This window comes from Muscardinus avellanarius (genome assembly GCF_963383645.1).
Source record: "Muscardinus avellanarius genome assembly, chromosome: 3".
In the NCBI taxonomy this organism is placed as follows: domain Eukaryota; kingdom Metazoa; phylum Chordata; class Mammalia; order Rodentia; family Gliridae; genus Muscardinus; species Muscardinus avellanarius.
The window spans coordinates 113055934-113073098 of record NC_137788.1 but is presented as its reverse complement, the minus strand read 5'-3'; the positions used below and the strand labels follow the sequence as shown (position 1 = coordinate 113073098).

General features: G+C 57.6%; 1 protein-coding gene across 6 annotated transcripts; it reads right to left on the bottom strand.

Moving 5' to 3' along the window:
- Window positions 1–2699: 2699 nt before the first annotated feature.
- On the bottom strand, window positions 2700–16875 carry MEF2D (myocyte enhancer factor 2D; the record flags this gene model as incomplete). Of its 6 annotated transcripts, none has more annotated exons than XM_080692010.1 (10): window positions 2700–3021; window positions 3317–3545; window positions 10641–10770; window positions 11664–11684; window positions 12045–12235; window positions 13660–13716; window positions 13872–14082; window positions 14930–15067; window positions 16304–16507; window positions 16822–16875. In XM_080692010.1, 10 exons carry the CDS (start codon window positions 16873–16875, stop codon window positions 2700–2702), a joined length of 1557 nt encoding a protein of 518 aa, XP_080548136.1. The 6 variants fall into 6 exon arrangements, with proteins under 6 accessions (XP_080548136.1, XP_080548137.1, XP_080548138.1 ...); XM_080692011.1 differs by lacking the exon at window positions 14930–15067 and adding an exon at window positions 14744–14878; XM_080692012.1 differs by lacking the exon at window positions 11664–11684.
- Window positions 16876–17165: the final 290 nt, after the last annotated feature.

The following is a 17165-nucleotide window of genomic DNA, read 5'->3' as shown; positions in this document are numbered from 1 at the left end:
GGCGAATTTGGCTTGTGAGAGGAAGAAGAAATTAAGTTCCTACTTGAGGTCTGGGTTCCCAGGGTCCCATTCATCTGGCTGCCAGGAGCCCCTAACCCCAAGGGAACCCCTGGGATACTGAACTGCAGAAATGTCACACACTCACTTGCAGACCACCCCCTGCTGCCAGGGACAGAGGAGGACGGACACACGCAGCCACACAGGTAGTAAAAAGCCAGGTCTGTCTGCCTGCCCCAGGCAGAGGGCAACTGTGCCTACTGCCCTGGGCACTGCAGGGCCTCCATCCCCACCCGGTGTGTAATGGCGGCCAAGCTCACTGATGACGGCAGGACAGCCAGCCATCTGACGTTACTGAGCACCTATCATTCACCGTATCGTCAGCATTGATATATCGAGCACCTACTATGTGCTAGGCATTGGGCTAGGCCCTGGGAGCATGGCCACACAGGACCACAGCCCAGCTTCTCCCAAGCCCCTGGCCAAGTCCTGTCTGTTCTTGAAACTCCCTCTAGGAACCTTCGGAGAGAAGGGAAGCTGACGCGCCATGTCGGTGGGGCCGGCAGGCGGGGGAGCTGGAGGGGAAGGGTGACTGCCCGGTTGCAGCAAAAGCTGGAGGGAGAAAGAGGGACTTGACTTTGCTCTGAAAGCAGAACAGGGGCGCTCTGGGGAAGGGGCTGAGTGGACGGTCACACATGAGCGAAGGCCCTAGAGGGACACCCTGGCAGAGGTAGGCTCCAGGGAGACGCAGAGGGCCAGCTGCTGGGTCACCCCAAGTGTAATACAGACACCAAGCAGGAGGGGGAGGGGGATGGGGAGCCACGGCCGTGGCGGGGACAGCCACCTGTACCCCAGAAAGAGACACACAGCAGACAGGTGCCCTCAGACTTCAGTCACACGAAGGTTCACGACACACCACAGGTCCACCCGTGAGACCACACACACACACACACACACACACACACACACACACACAGATACAAAGGGCCACGCAGACACGTAAACAGCAGATGCCCGGACCACCACACCGGCGCACGCATGCCTGCGCGCCCCTCTGCTCCAGTTCTTTCCCCACGTCAAGTGTCGCAACACTGCCAATTGCAAGAGGCTGGGCTGAGGCGGAGCCGGGAATCTACCCCAACAGGCCTGGCTAACCCTGCCCTCCAGCTGGGGACCTGGGCCTGTGCTGTCCCTCAGCTAGCCTGAGGTCCAAGGACCCCTGGCTCTGCGGCACAGCGTGGACTGGGGTGGGGGGCGGGGGAAGAACAACAGCAGAAGAATCTCGTCTGTACAGTACGGGCCGTTTAAGTCATTATTATTACAATATACTTTGACAAAAATAGAATCTCATTTCATATCAATACAACAACAAAAAAAAAAGAGAGAGAAAAAAAGAAAGAAAGAAAGAAAAGTTTCCTGGACTGTTACACCGCTAACATTTCCCAAAGGTCGCTATTTACAATTACAGTAGCCAAGAGGGAAGGTGGACGCGCCTGGAGGTGGACGAGGAGGTAGCAAGACGATAGGTGCCAAGAGCGAGGGCAGGGAGGGGCCGGAGGAGCTGGGCAGGATGCCGGGGCCTTAGGGGCCAACGCCCAGGGGGCTAGCGTGCGGTCCACTCGAGGAGGCCGGCCCGCTCCAAAGCCCTCTCCCTGCCGGGCCGACGGGAAGCTATTGCACTGTGCGACTCAGAGAAAAAGCTGGGGAGGAGCGCCCCGGGGCCTCGCGCAGCGCCCCCCTCAGCCCTCCCCTCATGGCTCTCCGTCCTTCTCTCCAATGTGCTTCCACAGAGGCCCCGACGCCCCACACCCGGCCCAGCTCAGCTGGCGCTCACCACCGGGCGGCCTGCGTGTGCGGGATGTTTAGGGCCAGACTGGGGACCTGGCCCCGGGCCATGGCCACCTGAATGGCCCAAAGCAGAGAAACTCTGCTCCTCTCCTCGCTTCGACACACAAACCCAGCCGTCAAGCCAACTTTGGGGTTCCGTCTACTGTCCGGGTTTTGTCCTCTGGCAGCGTTTGGTTCTTCCCCTCTTGGGGGATGGGGCGGGAGGCTGCGTGTGCAGGGCGCGGCACCTGTGCCTTCCCCAAAGACCTACCGGGCCCCCCCTTCCTGCAGCATATGTGTATAACGTGCAAAGTGTCCCCCCTTCCCGAAAAAGAGCCCCCGCCATGAAAACGGAGGGGGCGAGAAAGGGGACGGCAGCATCCCTCTCTCCAAAGCGAGAATCCAAATTAAAAAAAATATAATAATAATAATAATAACAATAATAATAATAATTATACACAAATGTAACCGTCAACAGGACACAGAGCACAAGAAAGGAAGTGGGGTCGAGCGGGGGGGAGCCCAGGAGAGGGGGTGGGCGGTGAGATTGTCAACTCTTCATCAGGGAGCTGGGAGGGGGGTGGGGTCGTCACTTTAAAGTCTGTGAAGAGAGGAGATGGAGAGGGGTGTGAGGGTGGCCGGCTGTGGGCCTGTGCCCCCGCTCCCTCCCCCATGGGCAGGGCCGGCCGTGTGGATCACGGATCACAGGGGGGTCATCGAGCAGAAGAAGATGCTGGGGGGCGGGGAAGGGGTTGTGTGGCCCCCACAGGGCCGGGAAGGCTGGCCGGCCACAGGCCTCTCGGGTGGGAGGGAACAGATCGGGGTGCACTGGGCAGTCCTGGGTGCAGCAGACACCAGTGGGCAGGAGGGCGGTGCTACAGTACCCAGGTATCCAGCCGCATCCTCTTCACGGCGGAGCCCTCGGCCTCGGGCTCTGGGGCCGGGCGCAGGAGGCCCAGCGTGGGCCCGAAGTCCCCCCGTCCGTCGTCCCGGTCCCCCGGCTCATAGGCTGCCCCGGCCGGGCTGCTGAGAGCATCGCCTGGGCCTGGCTCAGGGCGGGCAGCCGGGAACACGGCTGAAGGGGGAGGCGCGGGGCTGCGCTCGCGGCTGGGGGACACCGGCTCTGACTTGATGCTGACGTGAGGGTGCGTGGTGACCGTGAGGGCGGCGCCCACGTGCGGCAAGGGGCTGCCCGGGCTGGAGGCCGGAAGGGAAGGGGCAAAGGGAGGATGAGCGACATAGACGGGGAGGTCACAATGCAGGGTAGGCAGAAAGAGGATGAGAGTGGGGGGCGCGGAGAAACGGGGTGGGGTGTACAGACCGGGAGAGAGGGAGAAGGGAAAGAAGCCACTTTAGTCCTGCCACCCAGGGCACCTGCCGCGGCCCAGACCCACCCTCCCGGGGCCTGCTGAGCCGCACTGGGACTTCTCCTGGAAGGGCTCCATGGGCCCCTCCTGTCCCCGCCCGTGTGCTGGGCCCTCCCAGGACTCACAGGAGGTTGCTGAGAGACACGGGGACCAAGTGGGGCTGCTGCTGCGGTGGCTGCTGCGGCTGCGGCTGCTGCTGCTGTGGCGGCTGTGGCTGCGGTTGCGGCTGCGGAGGCTGCTGCGGCGGCTGCGGTTGCTGTGGCTGCTGCCAGGCGGTGACGTTGCCTAGCGACAGCCCCCCAGGTGAGCTGAAGGCTGGTAAGGAGGAGAGCTCGGCGCTGGTCAACTGGTAATCTGCAGCGGGAAGGACAGAGAAGCCTGAGGGGGAGCACTACAGGCAGTACTGGGAGGACTACGGAGGCAAGGGGCAGGCGGTGCGTGACAGCAGGTGTGGGGTTTGAGGAACCCACAGAAACTCAGTGGACACGGCCCCAGAGGCAGAGAAATGCCACTCAGAATAATCATGAGGTGCTGGTTTGTAACAGGATGAAAAGAGAGAGAGTACTTTTGGAGTGACGACAGGGGATTGAACTCAGAGACATTCTGCTTCCAAGCTACACTCCCAGCCCTGTTGCCCTGTTTATTTTATTTTATTTTATTTTATTTTATTTTATTTTATTTTTGTACTGGGGATTGAACCCAGGGGCATTCTACCTCCAAGCTACATACCACAGCCCTATCTTTTATTTCTTTTTGGTGGTACTGGGGGTGGAACCCAGGGTCTTTCTACCTCCTGGCTAGACTCCCAGCCCTATTTTATATTTTATTTGGAAACAGAGTCTCACCAAGTTGCTGAGAGCCTCACTAAGTAGCTGAGGCTGGCTTCGAACGTGTGCGATCCTCCTGTCTCAGCCTCCCAAGCATTGGTATTACAAGTGTGCACTACCACGCCCAGCTTGATTTTGTTTTTAAGTTCAACACTTTAAAAACATTTCTTGCTCCGTAGAGTGACGTGTACCTGTAATCCCAGCTTTTGGGAGGCTGAGACGGGAGGATCAGGGTTCACAGCCAGCCTCAGCTACTTAGTGAGGCTCTTTGACACTTAGTGAGACTCTGTTTCAAAATAAAGAATAAAAAAATAGGGCTGGGGTATAGCTTGGAGACAGAATGTCTATGGGTTCAACCCCCAGCACTGTGAAAAAGAAAAAGGGGGGCTGGCTGGGGTGGTGCCCATCTATAATCCCAGTACTTGGGAAGCTGAGACAGGAGCAGCCCAGGTTCGTGGCCAGACACGGCAAGTACTGAGACTTTCATCCACTCGGCGAGACTCTGTTTCAAAATAAAAACTAGGGTTGGGGTGCAGCTAGGAGGTAGAATGCCCCTGGGTTCAGTCCCCAGTACCACAAAATGGGGTAAGAGTGGGAGGTCCAGCAAGCACATGCCCACCATCTCTCCCTGCATCAGCGCTGGGGCCTTCCCGAGGCAGGGGGCGGCCATGGGGGCACGAGGCAAATGGGGCCGGGGGAGTGAGACTCCCGGACTGCTGACACCTGCACCAATGGTGGCTGGGTCTAAGCCCGGGGCGCACGCAAGCAGGACGCCTGCCGATGCCCGGTCCTGCCAGCCCGCCACGGGCTAAGTAGAGGATGCACCTGAGGGCGCTTGCTCTCCCTAAGAAGTCTAGCCTCAGGAAGACACTGGTGTCTACGCTGCCACGGAACAGACAGACCACAAACCGTCTCACGACTTACACCGCACTGTGAGGTTCCACACGCTGCAGGAACATTGTTTGGGACAGTTTAGAAAAGCCCTGCCCTGAGGACCACAGAGATGCTGACCACGGCGAGGGCGAGCTGGGACCGGGCCGCACCCAATCACTGCAACCGGCACCACAGGCCAGCCCTCCGCCTGGGCAGGAAGATGAGAGCGTCTAACTTCCAAACTTCCTGGCCGCCTCCACTTACAAACCGCATGACCTTGGGCGGCTTAGACACTCTGCCCGCATGGGAGGCACCAAGCTGCCTTCGGTGCACTGCTGCTGCGAGGACCTGGATGGCATGCAGCACGGACCCTGTTACTTTACCTGAGGAACTGGCCGCATGGCGAGCTCAGACAAGCTCCCAGTTCTCTGTGGGGCCCATAAAGCTCACCCACAGGTGGTCCACGCTGGACGCTGGCTTCCTAATCTTGGCCCACTCACAAGTTTAGAGATGCTTCTAATTTGTTTTGTTTGGGTGGTACTGGGAATTAAACCCAGGGGCAAGCTACCTCTGAGCTATTCCTCAACCTTTTAAATTTATTTTTTGTGGTGCTGGGGATGGAACTCAGGGTCTTTCTACCTTCGGGCTACACTCCCAGACCTATTTTATATTTTATTTGGAAACAGGGTCTCACTAAGTTACTGAGAGCCTCACTAAGAAGCCGAGGCTGTGCAATCCTCCTGTCTCAGCCCCCCAAGTACTGGGATTATGAGCATGCGCCACCATGACCACCTCAACCCTTTTTTATTTTTATTTCAAAACACAGTCTTGTTGGGTTGATGAAAGTCTCACTACTTGCTGAGGCTGTCCCTGAAACTACAATCCCCCTGTCTTAGCTTCCTAAGTACTGAGATTATAGACATGCACCATCATGCCCAGTTTGCATGCTTCTATTACTTCTTCTTCTTCTTCTTCTTCTTCTTATTATTATTATTATTATTATTATATTATTATTATTATTATTTTGATGATACTGGGGATTGAACCCATAGGCATTGTACCTCTGAGCCACACCCCTAGCCCTATTTTTTATTCTTTTTGAAACAAGGTCTAAGTTGCAGAGGGCCTCACTAAGTAGCTGAGGCTGGCCACGAACCTGCGATCCTCCTGTCTCAGCCTCCAAAGTACTGGGATTACAAGTATGAGCCACCATGCCCAGCTGAGATGCTTCTATTTATTTTATTTTATTTTATTTTATTTATTTATTTGTGGTACTGGAGATGGAACCCAGTGGCATTCTACCTCTGAGCTACACCCCCTCCCCTATTTTTTATTCTTTTATTTTGAAACTGGGTCTCACTGAGTTGCAGAGGGCCTCACTAAGTAGCTGAGGCTGTCCGCGAACTGCAATCCTCCGGTTTCAGCCTCCCAAATGCTGGGATTACAAGCATGCGCCACCACCCCGGCCCCGGCCATATTTTTAATTCTTTATTTTTGAAACAGAGTCTCACTAATTTGCAGAAGGCCTCATTAAGTAGCTGAAGCTGTCCATGAACCCAAATCCTCCTGTCTCAGCCTCTCAAATGCTGGGATTACAAGCATGCGGCACCACACCCTGCTTGAGATGCTTCTATTTAAAAAGCAAAAGAATGAAACTGGTGTGGTAGTAAATACTTATAATCCCAGTACTGGGAAGGCTGAGACAGAAGGATCACAGGTTCCAAGCCAGCCTCAGCAACTTGGTGAGGCTCTCTGCAACTTAGTGAAACCCGATTTCAAAACAAAGAATAAAACAGGGCTGGGGATGTAGCTCAGAGGTAGAATGCCCCTGGGTTCAATCCCCAGCAAAACAAAACAAAATACCACCGGGCGTGGTGGCGCACGCTTGTAATCCCTGCGCTTGGGAGGCTGAGACAGGAGGATCGCACAGGTTCCAAGACAGCCTCAGCTACTTAGTGAGGCTTGCAGCACTTAGTGAGACCCTGTTTCCAAATAAAATATAAAAAAGGTCTGGGAGTATAGCCTGGAGGTAGAAAGCCCCTGGGTTCCACCCCCAGTACCACCAAAAAAAAAAAAAGCACTGGGCAGCCGGGCATGGTGGCACATACTTGTAATCCCAGCATTCAGGAGGCTGAGACAGGAGACGGGAGGCTGAGACAGGAGGATTGTGATTTGCAGACAGCCTCAGCTACTTAGTGAGGCCCTATGCAACTCAGTGAGACCCTGTTTCAAAATAAAGAATAAAAACTAGGGCTGGGGGTGTAGATTATATATATATATATGACTGGGGGTATATCTCAGAGACAGAGTGCCCCTGGGTTCAATCCCTAGTCCTGCAAAAGATAAATAAAATAAGCTAGGGTGCTGCGCGTGGTGGCCCATGTCTGTAATCCCAGTAGCTGGGAGGTTGAGACAGGATGCCTGTAGGTTCAAGAACAACCTCAGAAGGAGTGAGACTCGCATTCACCTAATGGGAACCTGTTTCAGTATAAAACTATAAAATAGGGATAGGAAGCTGGGCGTGGTGGTGTCAGCTGGTAGTCCCAGTACTTGGGAGGCTGAGACAGGAAGACTGCAGGTTCTTAGCCAGCCTTAGCTACTTAGTGAAGACTTGTTTCAAAATAAAGAATGATAAATAAAGCCAGGCGTGGTGGCGCACGCTTGTAATCCCAGCACTCCGGAGGCTGAGACAGGAAGATCCCGGTTCACGGACAGCCTCGGCTACTTAGTGAGGCCCTTTGCAACTCAGTGATATCCTGTTTCAAAATAAAGAATAAAAAATAGGGCTGCGGTGTAGCTCGGAGGTAGAATGATCCTGGTTTCCAGCACCGACTGTTTCTAGGACTTGCTTTACAAACAAGAGAGCCTGGCCCAGAACAGTGCAGAGCCTGCTCCCAGTCCCCTTGTCCCCTCCCAGGCCCTGTGACTGAGCTGTAGCGCTCACACTCAGTCCTGGCCTGTTCCACAGACCCCAGCCCAGGGCCAAGCACAGCCCAGGACACCCGGCTCCCTGTCTGTCCCAGAGCCACCCCTGCAGCCAGCGTCAACAGGGGCCAGGCCCTCTCTTGCCCAAGACGTTACCCTCGCCAGATCACCCCAGCCACAACCCGCACCCAGGCCAGCACGGTTACAGCGAGCCAGGACACAGCAGCTGCCCACTGGCGTTTGGTTTATGCACCTCAATTCACCTGAGAACACCTGCTGTCTAAACTGCGGCTGGCTTAGCTACGGAAGCAAGAGAACTGGAGTCCCGGTTGGTTTGTAAGGTGTGAGAAGTCCCATCCGTGTCCCAGCAGGGCCCCAAGGGCAGACGCTGCTTTGCACCAGAGCGGCGAACAAGAGCCAGAGGCCGGCCCTGCCGGGCGCCTGCACCAGGTCCACAGCCAGCTTTCTTGCTTTATGTCACTGCTGAACCAGAAGAACCGCGGAGCGCCCAAGGTGGGACCCAGCTAAACCACGGCTTGAGGCTGGCCTAGCTGCTCTCCGCTATTTGGCCCCCACCAGGGACTGAACCAGGAGCGCTCTGCACCCCAGCCTTTGTTTTTTAAATTTATTTTGGGACAGGATCTCACTATGTAGCTCAGGCTAGCCTTGAACCTACTTACTTACTTACTTCCTCTTTCTTTCTTTCTTTCTTTCTTTTTCTTTCTTTCTTTCTCAATACTGGGGATGGAACCCAGGGTATTCTACCTCTGAATGACACCCCTACCCTATTTATTTTTTATTTTGAAACAAGGTCTCACTAAGTTGTGGAGGGCCTCACTAAGTAACTGAGGCTGGCTGTGAACCCAGATCCTCCTGTCTCAGCCCCCAAATGCTGGGATTACAAGCGTGCGCCACCACGCCAGCTTTTCTATCTAAATTTGAGCGAAGTAAGGCATAACTTTTTTTTTTTTTTTAAGCATAAGTGTGTCTTTGGGGCATACTCAGGGAGAATGTCTTTGGGGTAGTTGGTCACAGGAACACCCCTGATGAAAGTATTCAGCTGTGAGACCTGCAGAAGGCAGTCTCCTCACGGGCAAGAGCCCAGAGTTCCCGCTGCCAAATGCTCCAAAGCTGGGTGACCAGATAGTTCCCCTAAGAAGTCCTTCCTGACACCTGGAGCAGCCAGAGCAGGGACAGCGATGGAGAGCATAACAGGGTGTTCCTGGGGAGGTGTGAGTGGGTGATGCAGCAGGACAGCCCTGGGGACCAAGGATAGCCCTGGGTATCCCGTCTGAATTCTTCCTCTGTGCTCTCCATGACCCCCCAGCTTCAGTCTCCTGCCTGCCTCCCGCCACTGCTCCACCACCCACCAGCACCGAGGGTGGGGACGCTTCTTCTCCACCACCTTGCCCAGTAAACTGGCACATCCACACGCCTGCAATCCCAGTACTTGGGAGGCTGAGACAGGAGGACCGCAGGTTCAAAGCCAGCCTCAGTAACTTAGCTAGGCCCTATTTCCAAATAAAAAAAATAAAGTAGGGCTGGGAGTGAAGCTGGGAGGTAGCATTCCTCCGGGTTTAATCCTCAACACCACACATGTGCATGCATGTGCACACACGTGTGCACACACAAATAAATTTCAAAAGCAGACAAAACGATGCATAATTTTTAAAGCATAAGTATGTCTTTGGGACACTCTAGCAGAAGGGATTTAGTTAAAATTGTTTTTTGTCTTTGGGGAATGGGGGTCAAACCCAGAGCACCACACCTGCAAAGCAGGTGCTTTGCTGCCGAGCTACATCCCAGCTCCTTAGTTAAATTTAAAAAGTGTGTTTTTTTTTTAATCTGAAACTCCAATTTAACTAGGCATTCTTTTTTTTTTTTTAGTACCTTTTTTTTTTTAGTACCAGGGCCTCGTGTGTGCTAGGCACTCTACCACTGAGGTACAATCCAAGCCCTCCCTATTTTTTATTGTATTTTGAGACAGGATCTCGCTATGTTGCCCTGGCTGGTATCAAACTTGCAATCCTCCTGCCTTAGCTCCTGTGCATTAAGATTACAGGTGTGCACCACCACACCCAGTCAGCATTCCATGATTTTTTTTTAAATATATATATTGGAGATTAGACTTAGAGGTAGACTACCTCTGAGATACACCCCAATCTTTTATTTTTTAATGGCACCAGGGAAGAAACCGAGGGGCTACCTCCGAGCTACACTCAGCTCAATTTTTATTTATTTTATTTTATTTTTTATTTTTTTGGTGGAACTGGGGTTCCTGGAAGCCCTTCTACCTCTGGGCTACACTCCCAGACCTATTTTTACATTTTTATTTGGAAACAGGGTTTCCTAAGCCAGTGCGCACGGCTGGCTTCGAACCTGCGTGAAGCGTGTGCCACCACGCCTGGCTCAATTTTTATTTTGAAACAAGGTCTTATTAAGTTGCAGACAGCCTCACAAGTTGCTGAGGCTGGTCTCGGACCCGCGATCCTCCTGTCTCAGCTTCCCAAGTACTGGCATTACAAGTGTGTGCCACCACACCCAGTTCCTATTTTGCTTTTTATTTGGAAACAGGGTCTCACCAAGTTGCCGAGAGCCTCACTGAGCTGCTGAGGCCGGCTTTGAACCTGTGCGATCCTCCTGCCCTAGCCTCCCAAGGACCTGGATTACAAACCACCACACCTGACTACGTTCTACGTTTTTGCTAAATTTAGGAGCTGTAATCAGACGGGGACTTCCCGAAATCACAGCTTTCCTCAGGTCGGTGTCCCCACAAACCTGACGCTCTCTGGTGCACACGAGCACCCGTCCCTGGCGCACTCACCTGTGCTGTAGGCGGTGGGCATGGAAGAGAAGGGGAGGCCCTGGCTGAGTAAACTCGGCGTTGCCACGGAGACCACTGGGGTAGTGAGCGAGTGGGTAGACTGGGAGACCCCGAGGCGCTGGGCGTTGTTCTGCAGGAGAGAGCCATCAGTCAGGGTGCGCAGGCAGGACGCCCAGACACAGCCGGTGCGTTCACAGCCATGAGATGGGGCAGGACGTGTGCACACCGGCTCCCTGACACCTGCATGCGTGCCCCACCCCTGGCTCCAGGGCCCTCACGCTGTGCGTGCTCCCCCGGAGAGGCGCACTGGCGTCTGGGAGGGGACGCAGGGCCCAGCGTGGCGTGTGCCCGCGTGCACGCACACATGTGCATGGCTGTCAGCCCCATCTGCTGCTGAGTCACTTGTTTATTCCAACTCCACACTGGGGCCGAAACTGCCGCCGTGTTGGCCGCCAAAGCCTGCCTGCCTTTTCCAGTCTCCCTGGCCTCCCGTCAGGGAGCTGGGGAGGGAGGAGCCCCCCATTCCTGGCTCAGGGTGAGCACACAAGTGTGTGAGAGGGAAGGAGAGTGCTTTAGAGAAGGGCTGAGTGTGGGAGGGAGGGAGGACAGTCCGGCCAGGAAGGACAACACTTGGACTCTGGGCCTGGGCCTCGGCTTCCCCTGGAAAACCAACACTACCGGCTAGCCAGCACCCTGAGGTCCTGTCCTGGCTTCCAGGAATGCTATGTGGGCCTACATGGGTCAGAGGGCTGTGGCGCCCCCCCCCCCGCTGCACAGATCTGTGAGTGCATGCACACGCACACACACATCTGAACGGACATCACAGATACCTGCACACACTGGCACACACCCATGCATATGAAGCCCCCACCCCCTTCACCTCAGTATCCCACTCAGCAACCAGCATAGCTCACGGCGGGTAACCAGACACACAGCACATGCTGAACACAGGCAGGGCACATGTCTCATGCTGGGCTGCGGGCCCCGCACTGAGGGCGCCCGCAGAGCTCACGGCCCACTCACCAGATCTAAATGGTCCTCAGTCTGGGAGCGGAAATAAAACCAAGGGTCGCTTCAGTCTCTGGCCGCGCCCGCCCCAGAGCTACCCAGCCACCCCTCTGCCTCGGAGCACAGTGCTCCTGCCTCCGAGGCTCCTGCCTCCAGCGCGACTTCACCGACCTCCAGAAGACGGGGTACCCTAGCCTCCACTGCTGAGGACGACCTCTGATCCCACTCTCCGGCCATAGCACGAGTCCCCGCTACCATCCTCTCCATCACAGAATCCTCCACCCCCTCCTGGGACCCTTCCTGGTACTTCTGGGCTCCAACTTGTCAAAAGGCCCTTGGGAAGAAAGCACCCACGAATGGCCTGGCTCCCTGACCGCTCTCCACAGCCCTACTTACCAAGTGATGCATCAGCCCCTTCCCAGCCTGCGACGTGATGACCCGCAGGTCGGGCTTGCGGCTGGGGGCGCCGAGCTGGGTGCTGTGGGTGGGCGGGGGCGGAGACTTGGCAGGGATGACCTTGTTGAGGCTGTTGCCATTGGCCACGGGGAGGAGGCCGGGCGAAGCTCGAGCGCTGACGTAGCCATTCCCTGGAGAGGCAGGAGGGAGGGTGAAGGGAGAGCCTAGGCTGCCTCACCCCATTCACGTCCCCCGAGAGCTCCGTCACCCCGAGAGCTCTGAGTGCCTGCGTGGCAGCCCCCAGAGCCTCCCATCCTGGGACAAGACAGGGAACACACTGGTCCCTGCATCGCAAGGGCGGCTGGGAGCACTGAGGGAGAGGCAGAAAGCAGCTGCTGCCCACATCAGGACCACAGGACGAGCGAGAGGCTGCAGCCACGGCCTCGCAGCCTTCTCCAGCCACCACAGGCAGCAAACCCCACTCTCAAGACCCCACAGTCTGCCCAGACCGGATCCAGAGGGAGCAGATGGGAAGGGCGCAGCCTGGACCTCCGTGGGGAGCAGGTCAGCAGGACCAACAACCTGCCACTGACTGCTCTCTCTGCGTGTGCTGGGGTACTGTGATTTGCACCAGCACCTGACACACAGCCTGCGGGGAGACGCACCGCTCACGGTGGGGATGGAGTGCCCGGCGCTGAGGGCAGACGGCATGGCCGCCACCGTGATTAGGCTAGTAATTGCAGTGTGATAACCACCTTATGGGCTCGCTCCACTCCCCGTGTGCAAAGGCTCCTCACACACAGATCAGCTCATCTAATCCTCACACTGACCCCGCGTGGGGGACGGCACAGGTATCACTAGTCCTCTACGGCGGACACTGGAGCCTGGCTGGGCACTGCTTCTTTAAAGCCTGCAAGCCTTTCTCTGGCCCTCTCCTGGAAAAGGAGGGATACTCACTCACTGCCCCCCAGAGTCCTGGCCCCACCACACCGTTGCTGCCAGGAGGAACCGCAGGCAGCTGCGGCTGAGCTGGGGACTCTGAGGCTAGGGAGAGGGAGCCACTGCGGTCAGAAATGCCACCTGGGCCCATCCCAACCCCCGAACTGCCCCACGAGCAGCGGGGATGGCAGGGGGACGTCAGCACGACACTGAGACAGGCAGGAGAGGCTGTCGGCCGCTGGGCTAGGGGCAGAGGCGACAGCTTTCTTCTGTGGCGTATGTACTTGTCCTGTAAGCGTACACCTCACCTCCAGGCATCTTGGGAGAGCGAGAATGCACACGCACATGTGCTGGCGCCCGCTGCGCATGTAGGTGAGGCCGAGCCTCCTCATCCTCCAGCCCCACCTGACACCCCTGCTGGACCAGGAGAGCTGGGACCTTCTGCTCCAACTGGAAATGCTGGCCTATTCCACAGCTGGCCCGGCATGCCCCGAGCCCGCATCTCGGCCTCCCGTCAGCATCAACTGCAGCCACAGATGTCCAAACCTAGGGGCTTACAAACGCTCTGCCGCTACGCTACAGCCCGTTCAACCCTGCAAGCTCCTCTCTAGTCCGTTTAGGTCTAGACACACTGAGCGGACAGGCTCCCCTCTGCCGGGCAGGATGGCACACTCACCTACGGGGCTGGGGCAGGCTCCGTTAGCACTGGTGAGGTCTCCCCCCAGCATGGCCCCTGTGGAGAAGCACAACTGTGATGAGCCGGCCCTTCGAGCCAGCCTTGGGGACTGAGCGGAGGAGAGGCCCCAAGGAGGGCGGGGGCCCTGGTCTAGAATCCCAGGTCCGGTCTGTGTCCCAGCCACACTCCCCCGCCCGCCGCAGCACACTCACCTGCACTGGCCGGCCGCTGGGGCAGGCCGGGAGACACACTGTTCCTCTGCAGTGCTGGCTGCTGGGGGGACAGGAGCCGCGGGTCTGTGAGGGATGACGTCACCAGGGAAGGGGTGACCAGGGAGCCGCTGGGATTGCTGAACTGCAGTGAGCTCTGATTGGATGCGGGCACGGTGACAGGCATGGCGAAGTTGGGGGCCGGGACAGCTGACTGCAGGAAAGACAGGAGGGCGGGTCAGGCCAGGTGAACCCCTTGCCTGGGCCCCATGTGCCCGGAGGGCAGCCTCTCACGGGCCCACCCACTCCCCCTTCAGAGGCAGACATTGGTGGAGTACTCTGGGACCCCGCTCTGGCCCAGAGAAGGAGAACAGGGCTCTGCTCACTGCAGACAGGACCAGGGACGCTCCCTAGACGAGTGGGTTAGTCCTCAGCCAGGCAGGACATGCGGAGCAGGTTAGAGGCCCCAGGACAGGCCACGCTCACACACGCAGCTGTCGGGCTGTGCTGGGCCAGGGCATCACTTGGCCCTCAGCCCCTCATCCGCCCGGCCCCTGCAGGGAGGTTGCACCGCCTCGCTGCCTGCCCCTCGGGGCGTTCCGCTGCCCCTCAACCAAGCCCAAAGGGGCCTCTCCCCAAAGTGGGTCCAAGAGCACACTGCATTTTCCTGTCGTCTGGGGCTCCCAGGTCATCTACACACTGGTCTGGGCCACTCCACGCCTCTCAGGTTTGGGCCCCGTCCAAGATGAGCAGGGGTCAGAGGGTGTCCTGACCGAGACTGGAGGGTGCCCAGCATGGCTCAGAGCAGAACACGCATCAGAGGCAGCGAGGCTGGAAGCCACACCATGCACGGGCTCCTCCATGCGACTACTCACGGCCAGTCTATAACTCTGCATCATTTTATCAAACTCCTCGTCTATCTTTTTATATTTCTCCTCCGTCTGGGGGGTCAGGGCAAACACCTCGTCCACCTCGGGGCTCTCACACTCCCTGTGCTTCTTGTGCAGCGCCTGGGAGAGGGGCCGGGAGGGGCCAACAGACAGAGAGTGAGTGGGGCTCACCCCATAGCGCCTGAAGAGCCCGTCCAGCTCCTCGCTGGCGCGCCGGTACTTGTCCTCCAGCAGGGGGCTCTGCTCCAGCGAGTCCTCCCCGTCGGGCTCCGGGCTGTCGCAGCCGTTGAAGCCCTTCTTCCTCAGGGTCTGAAACCGCACGCGTGCATGGCTGGGTCAGCCCGCAAGCCCCGTCCACCCTATGTCCATCCCATCCTCAGGGGCCCAGCATCCCAGCCTACCTCAGGGCCACCTTGCCCTTCCCTGCCCTCCAAGAGGGCCCGCAGGCCCAGTGTGAAGACCAACACAGCGCTCAGAACAGGGACACGCGGGATGCCAACCTAGCCCAAGGAACTCGCCTGGGGAAACACACGCTCCCAGAGTGGAGGCTTGGAGGGCACCACGGGCGACTGCCGAGGGGCTGGTGCCCCAGGGCCAGAGGGGAATGTGGCCAGGGGCTCTGCCTATCCCAATCCCGGGGCTCTACTTAAAGAGAGGGAGAGAAATCGAGGTGGAGACGGTGAGGGAGGAACACAGGATGTAGGAAAGCAAAGAGGAATTGGCACTTATTGAATTCCTACTGTATACCACTGCAGACCTTGTCTCTGCCAGTGGACTGACGGTGTGAGTGTGACCCTGTGAGCACAGTGGAGGCGCGTGAGGTGCGACCTCAGGCAGCCTCATCAAGCTCACAGTCTTGCGGACACAAGCCATTGTCTTGTGTCTGCGCTGCCTATGGCTTCCTGGGCCCCTCTTTTGTGTGTGTGGTGCTAAGGATTGAGCCCAGGGGCTTTCCACCTCTGAACTATACCCCCAACCTGATTTTTTTATTCTTTATGTGGAAACAGGGTCTCACTAAGTTGCTGAGAGCCTCACTAAGTAGCTGAGGCTGGCCGCGAACCTGTGATCCTCCTGTCTCAGCCTCCCAAGTACCGGGATTACAAGCGTGCGCCACCACGCCTCCTGGGCCCCTCTTGATCAGCACAAGCTCTGCACCCCGAGGCATGCGCCTCACTGTGAGGCCGGGCGCAGGCTGCCTCATCTGCCCACACGCACCCCTCTAAGCAGGCACTGCCTCATTCTGCACAGAGGCACGCCGCGGCCGATGGAGGCCGAGCCACCAGCCCAGGACCACCTGGCCAGTAAAGGCCGGAGCCGAGTTTCAAAGCTTTTACCCTCCCACAGCTCACGAATTCAGCTCTCTCTGAAACAAAAAGAGCAACACAGACCTACGGAGGAACAGAGACAGAGCAGGAGAGACAACGGGACCCAAAAAGAGGAGTCGCGGGACACAGGAACCGACCAGGGTGAGCGGCCCGCCCCCGTGCCCCTCCCGCCTGCCCTCCCGGCTGCTGAGGGGCCGTGTGCAGGCGGCCGGCGGCCCACCTCGATGATGTCGGCGTTGGTACGGCTCTCGTGCGGCTCGTTGTACTCTGTGTACTTGAGCAGCACCTTGTCCATGTCGGTGCTGGCGTACTGGAACAGCTTGTTGGAGTGGTTGAAGATGATGAGCGCGATCTCGCAGTCGCAGAGCACGCTGAGCTCGTAAGCCTTCTTCATCAGCCCGAACTTCCGCTTGGTGAACGTCACCTGCAGGAGGGCGGGGGTCCGGCTCAGGAGGGCCCGCCCAGGGTCCCGCTGCATGGCCACCCAGTGGCCGGATACAGAAGGAGCCCACTCTGCAGGATGCCCAGCATCTGTGCTGGGAAGGAGGAGTCAGCCTGGGGTAGGGAGCGCACGACAGACCCTTGGGCTACCCAGGAGCCACAGAGGTTCCAGAGCTAAGGGGAACTGAGGGCTCTTCTCCCAGCTCGGCCCCGCCCCTCCAGAGTTGCTCCTCCTCTTGGAATCCCGCGGGATAAGGGGCAGAGGCTCCGCCACTCTGAGGGCCGGGACTTCCTCACCTGCCGGTTCCGCTCATCTGTGATTCGCTGGATCTGAATCTTTTTCCTCCCCATCTTCTCCGGAGAGCCTCAGTGCTATGGAGGGGAGGGGCTTCTGGGTGTGGGTCTCACGCTGTGCTCATCAATGGCTGGGACCAGCGCTCAGTTCATGGTCTGCAGGACACCTCTGCACAGCCTCCTGGCAGGGGAGGTCACAGGAGGACTGTCAGCCCCCAGCCACGCGCTCCTTGGGGACACGGGCTGGCTCCTGGCACCCCTGCGAGGGGCTGGCAGTGTTCGCACCCTACCCTCAAGAGGACGCAATGCCGGCCACCCAAGGCAGTGGTGCGCCATGCCAGGGACAC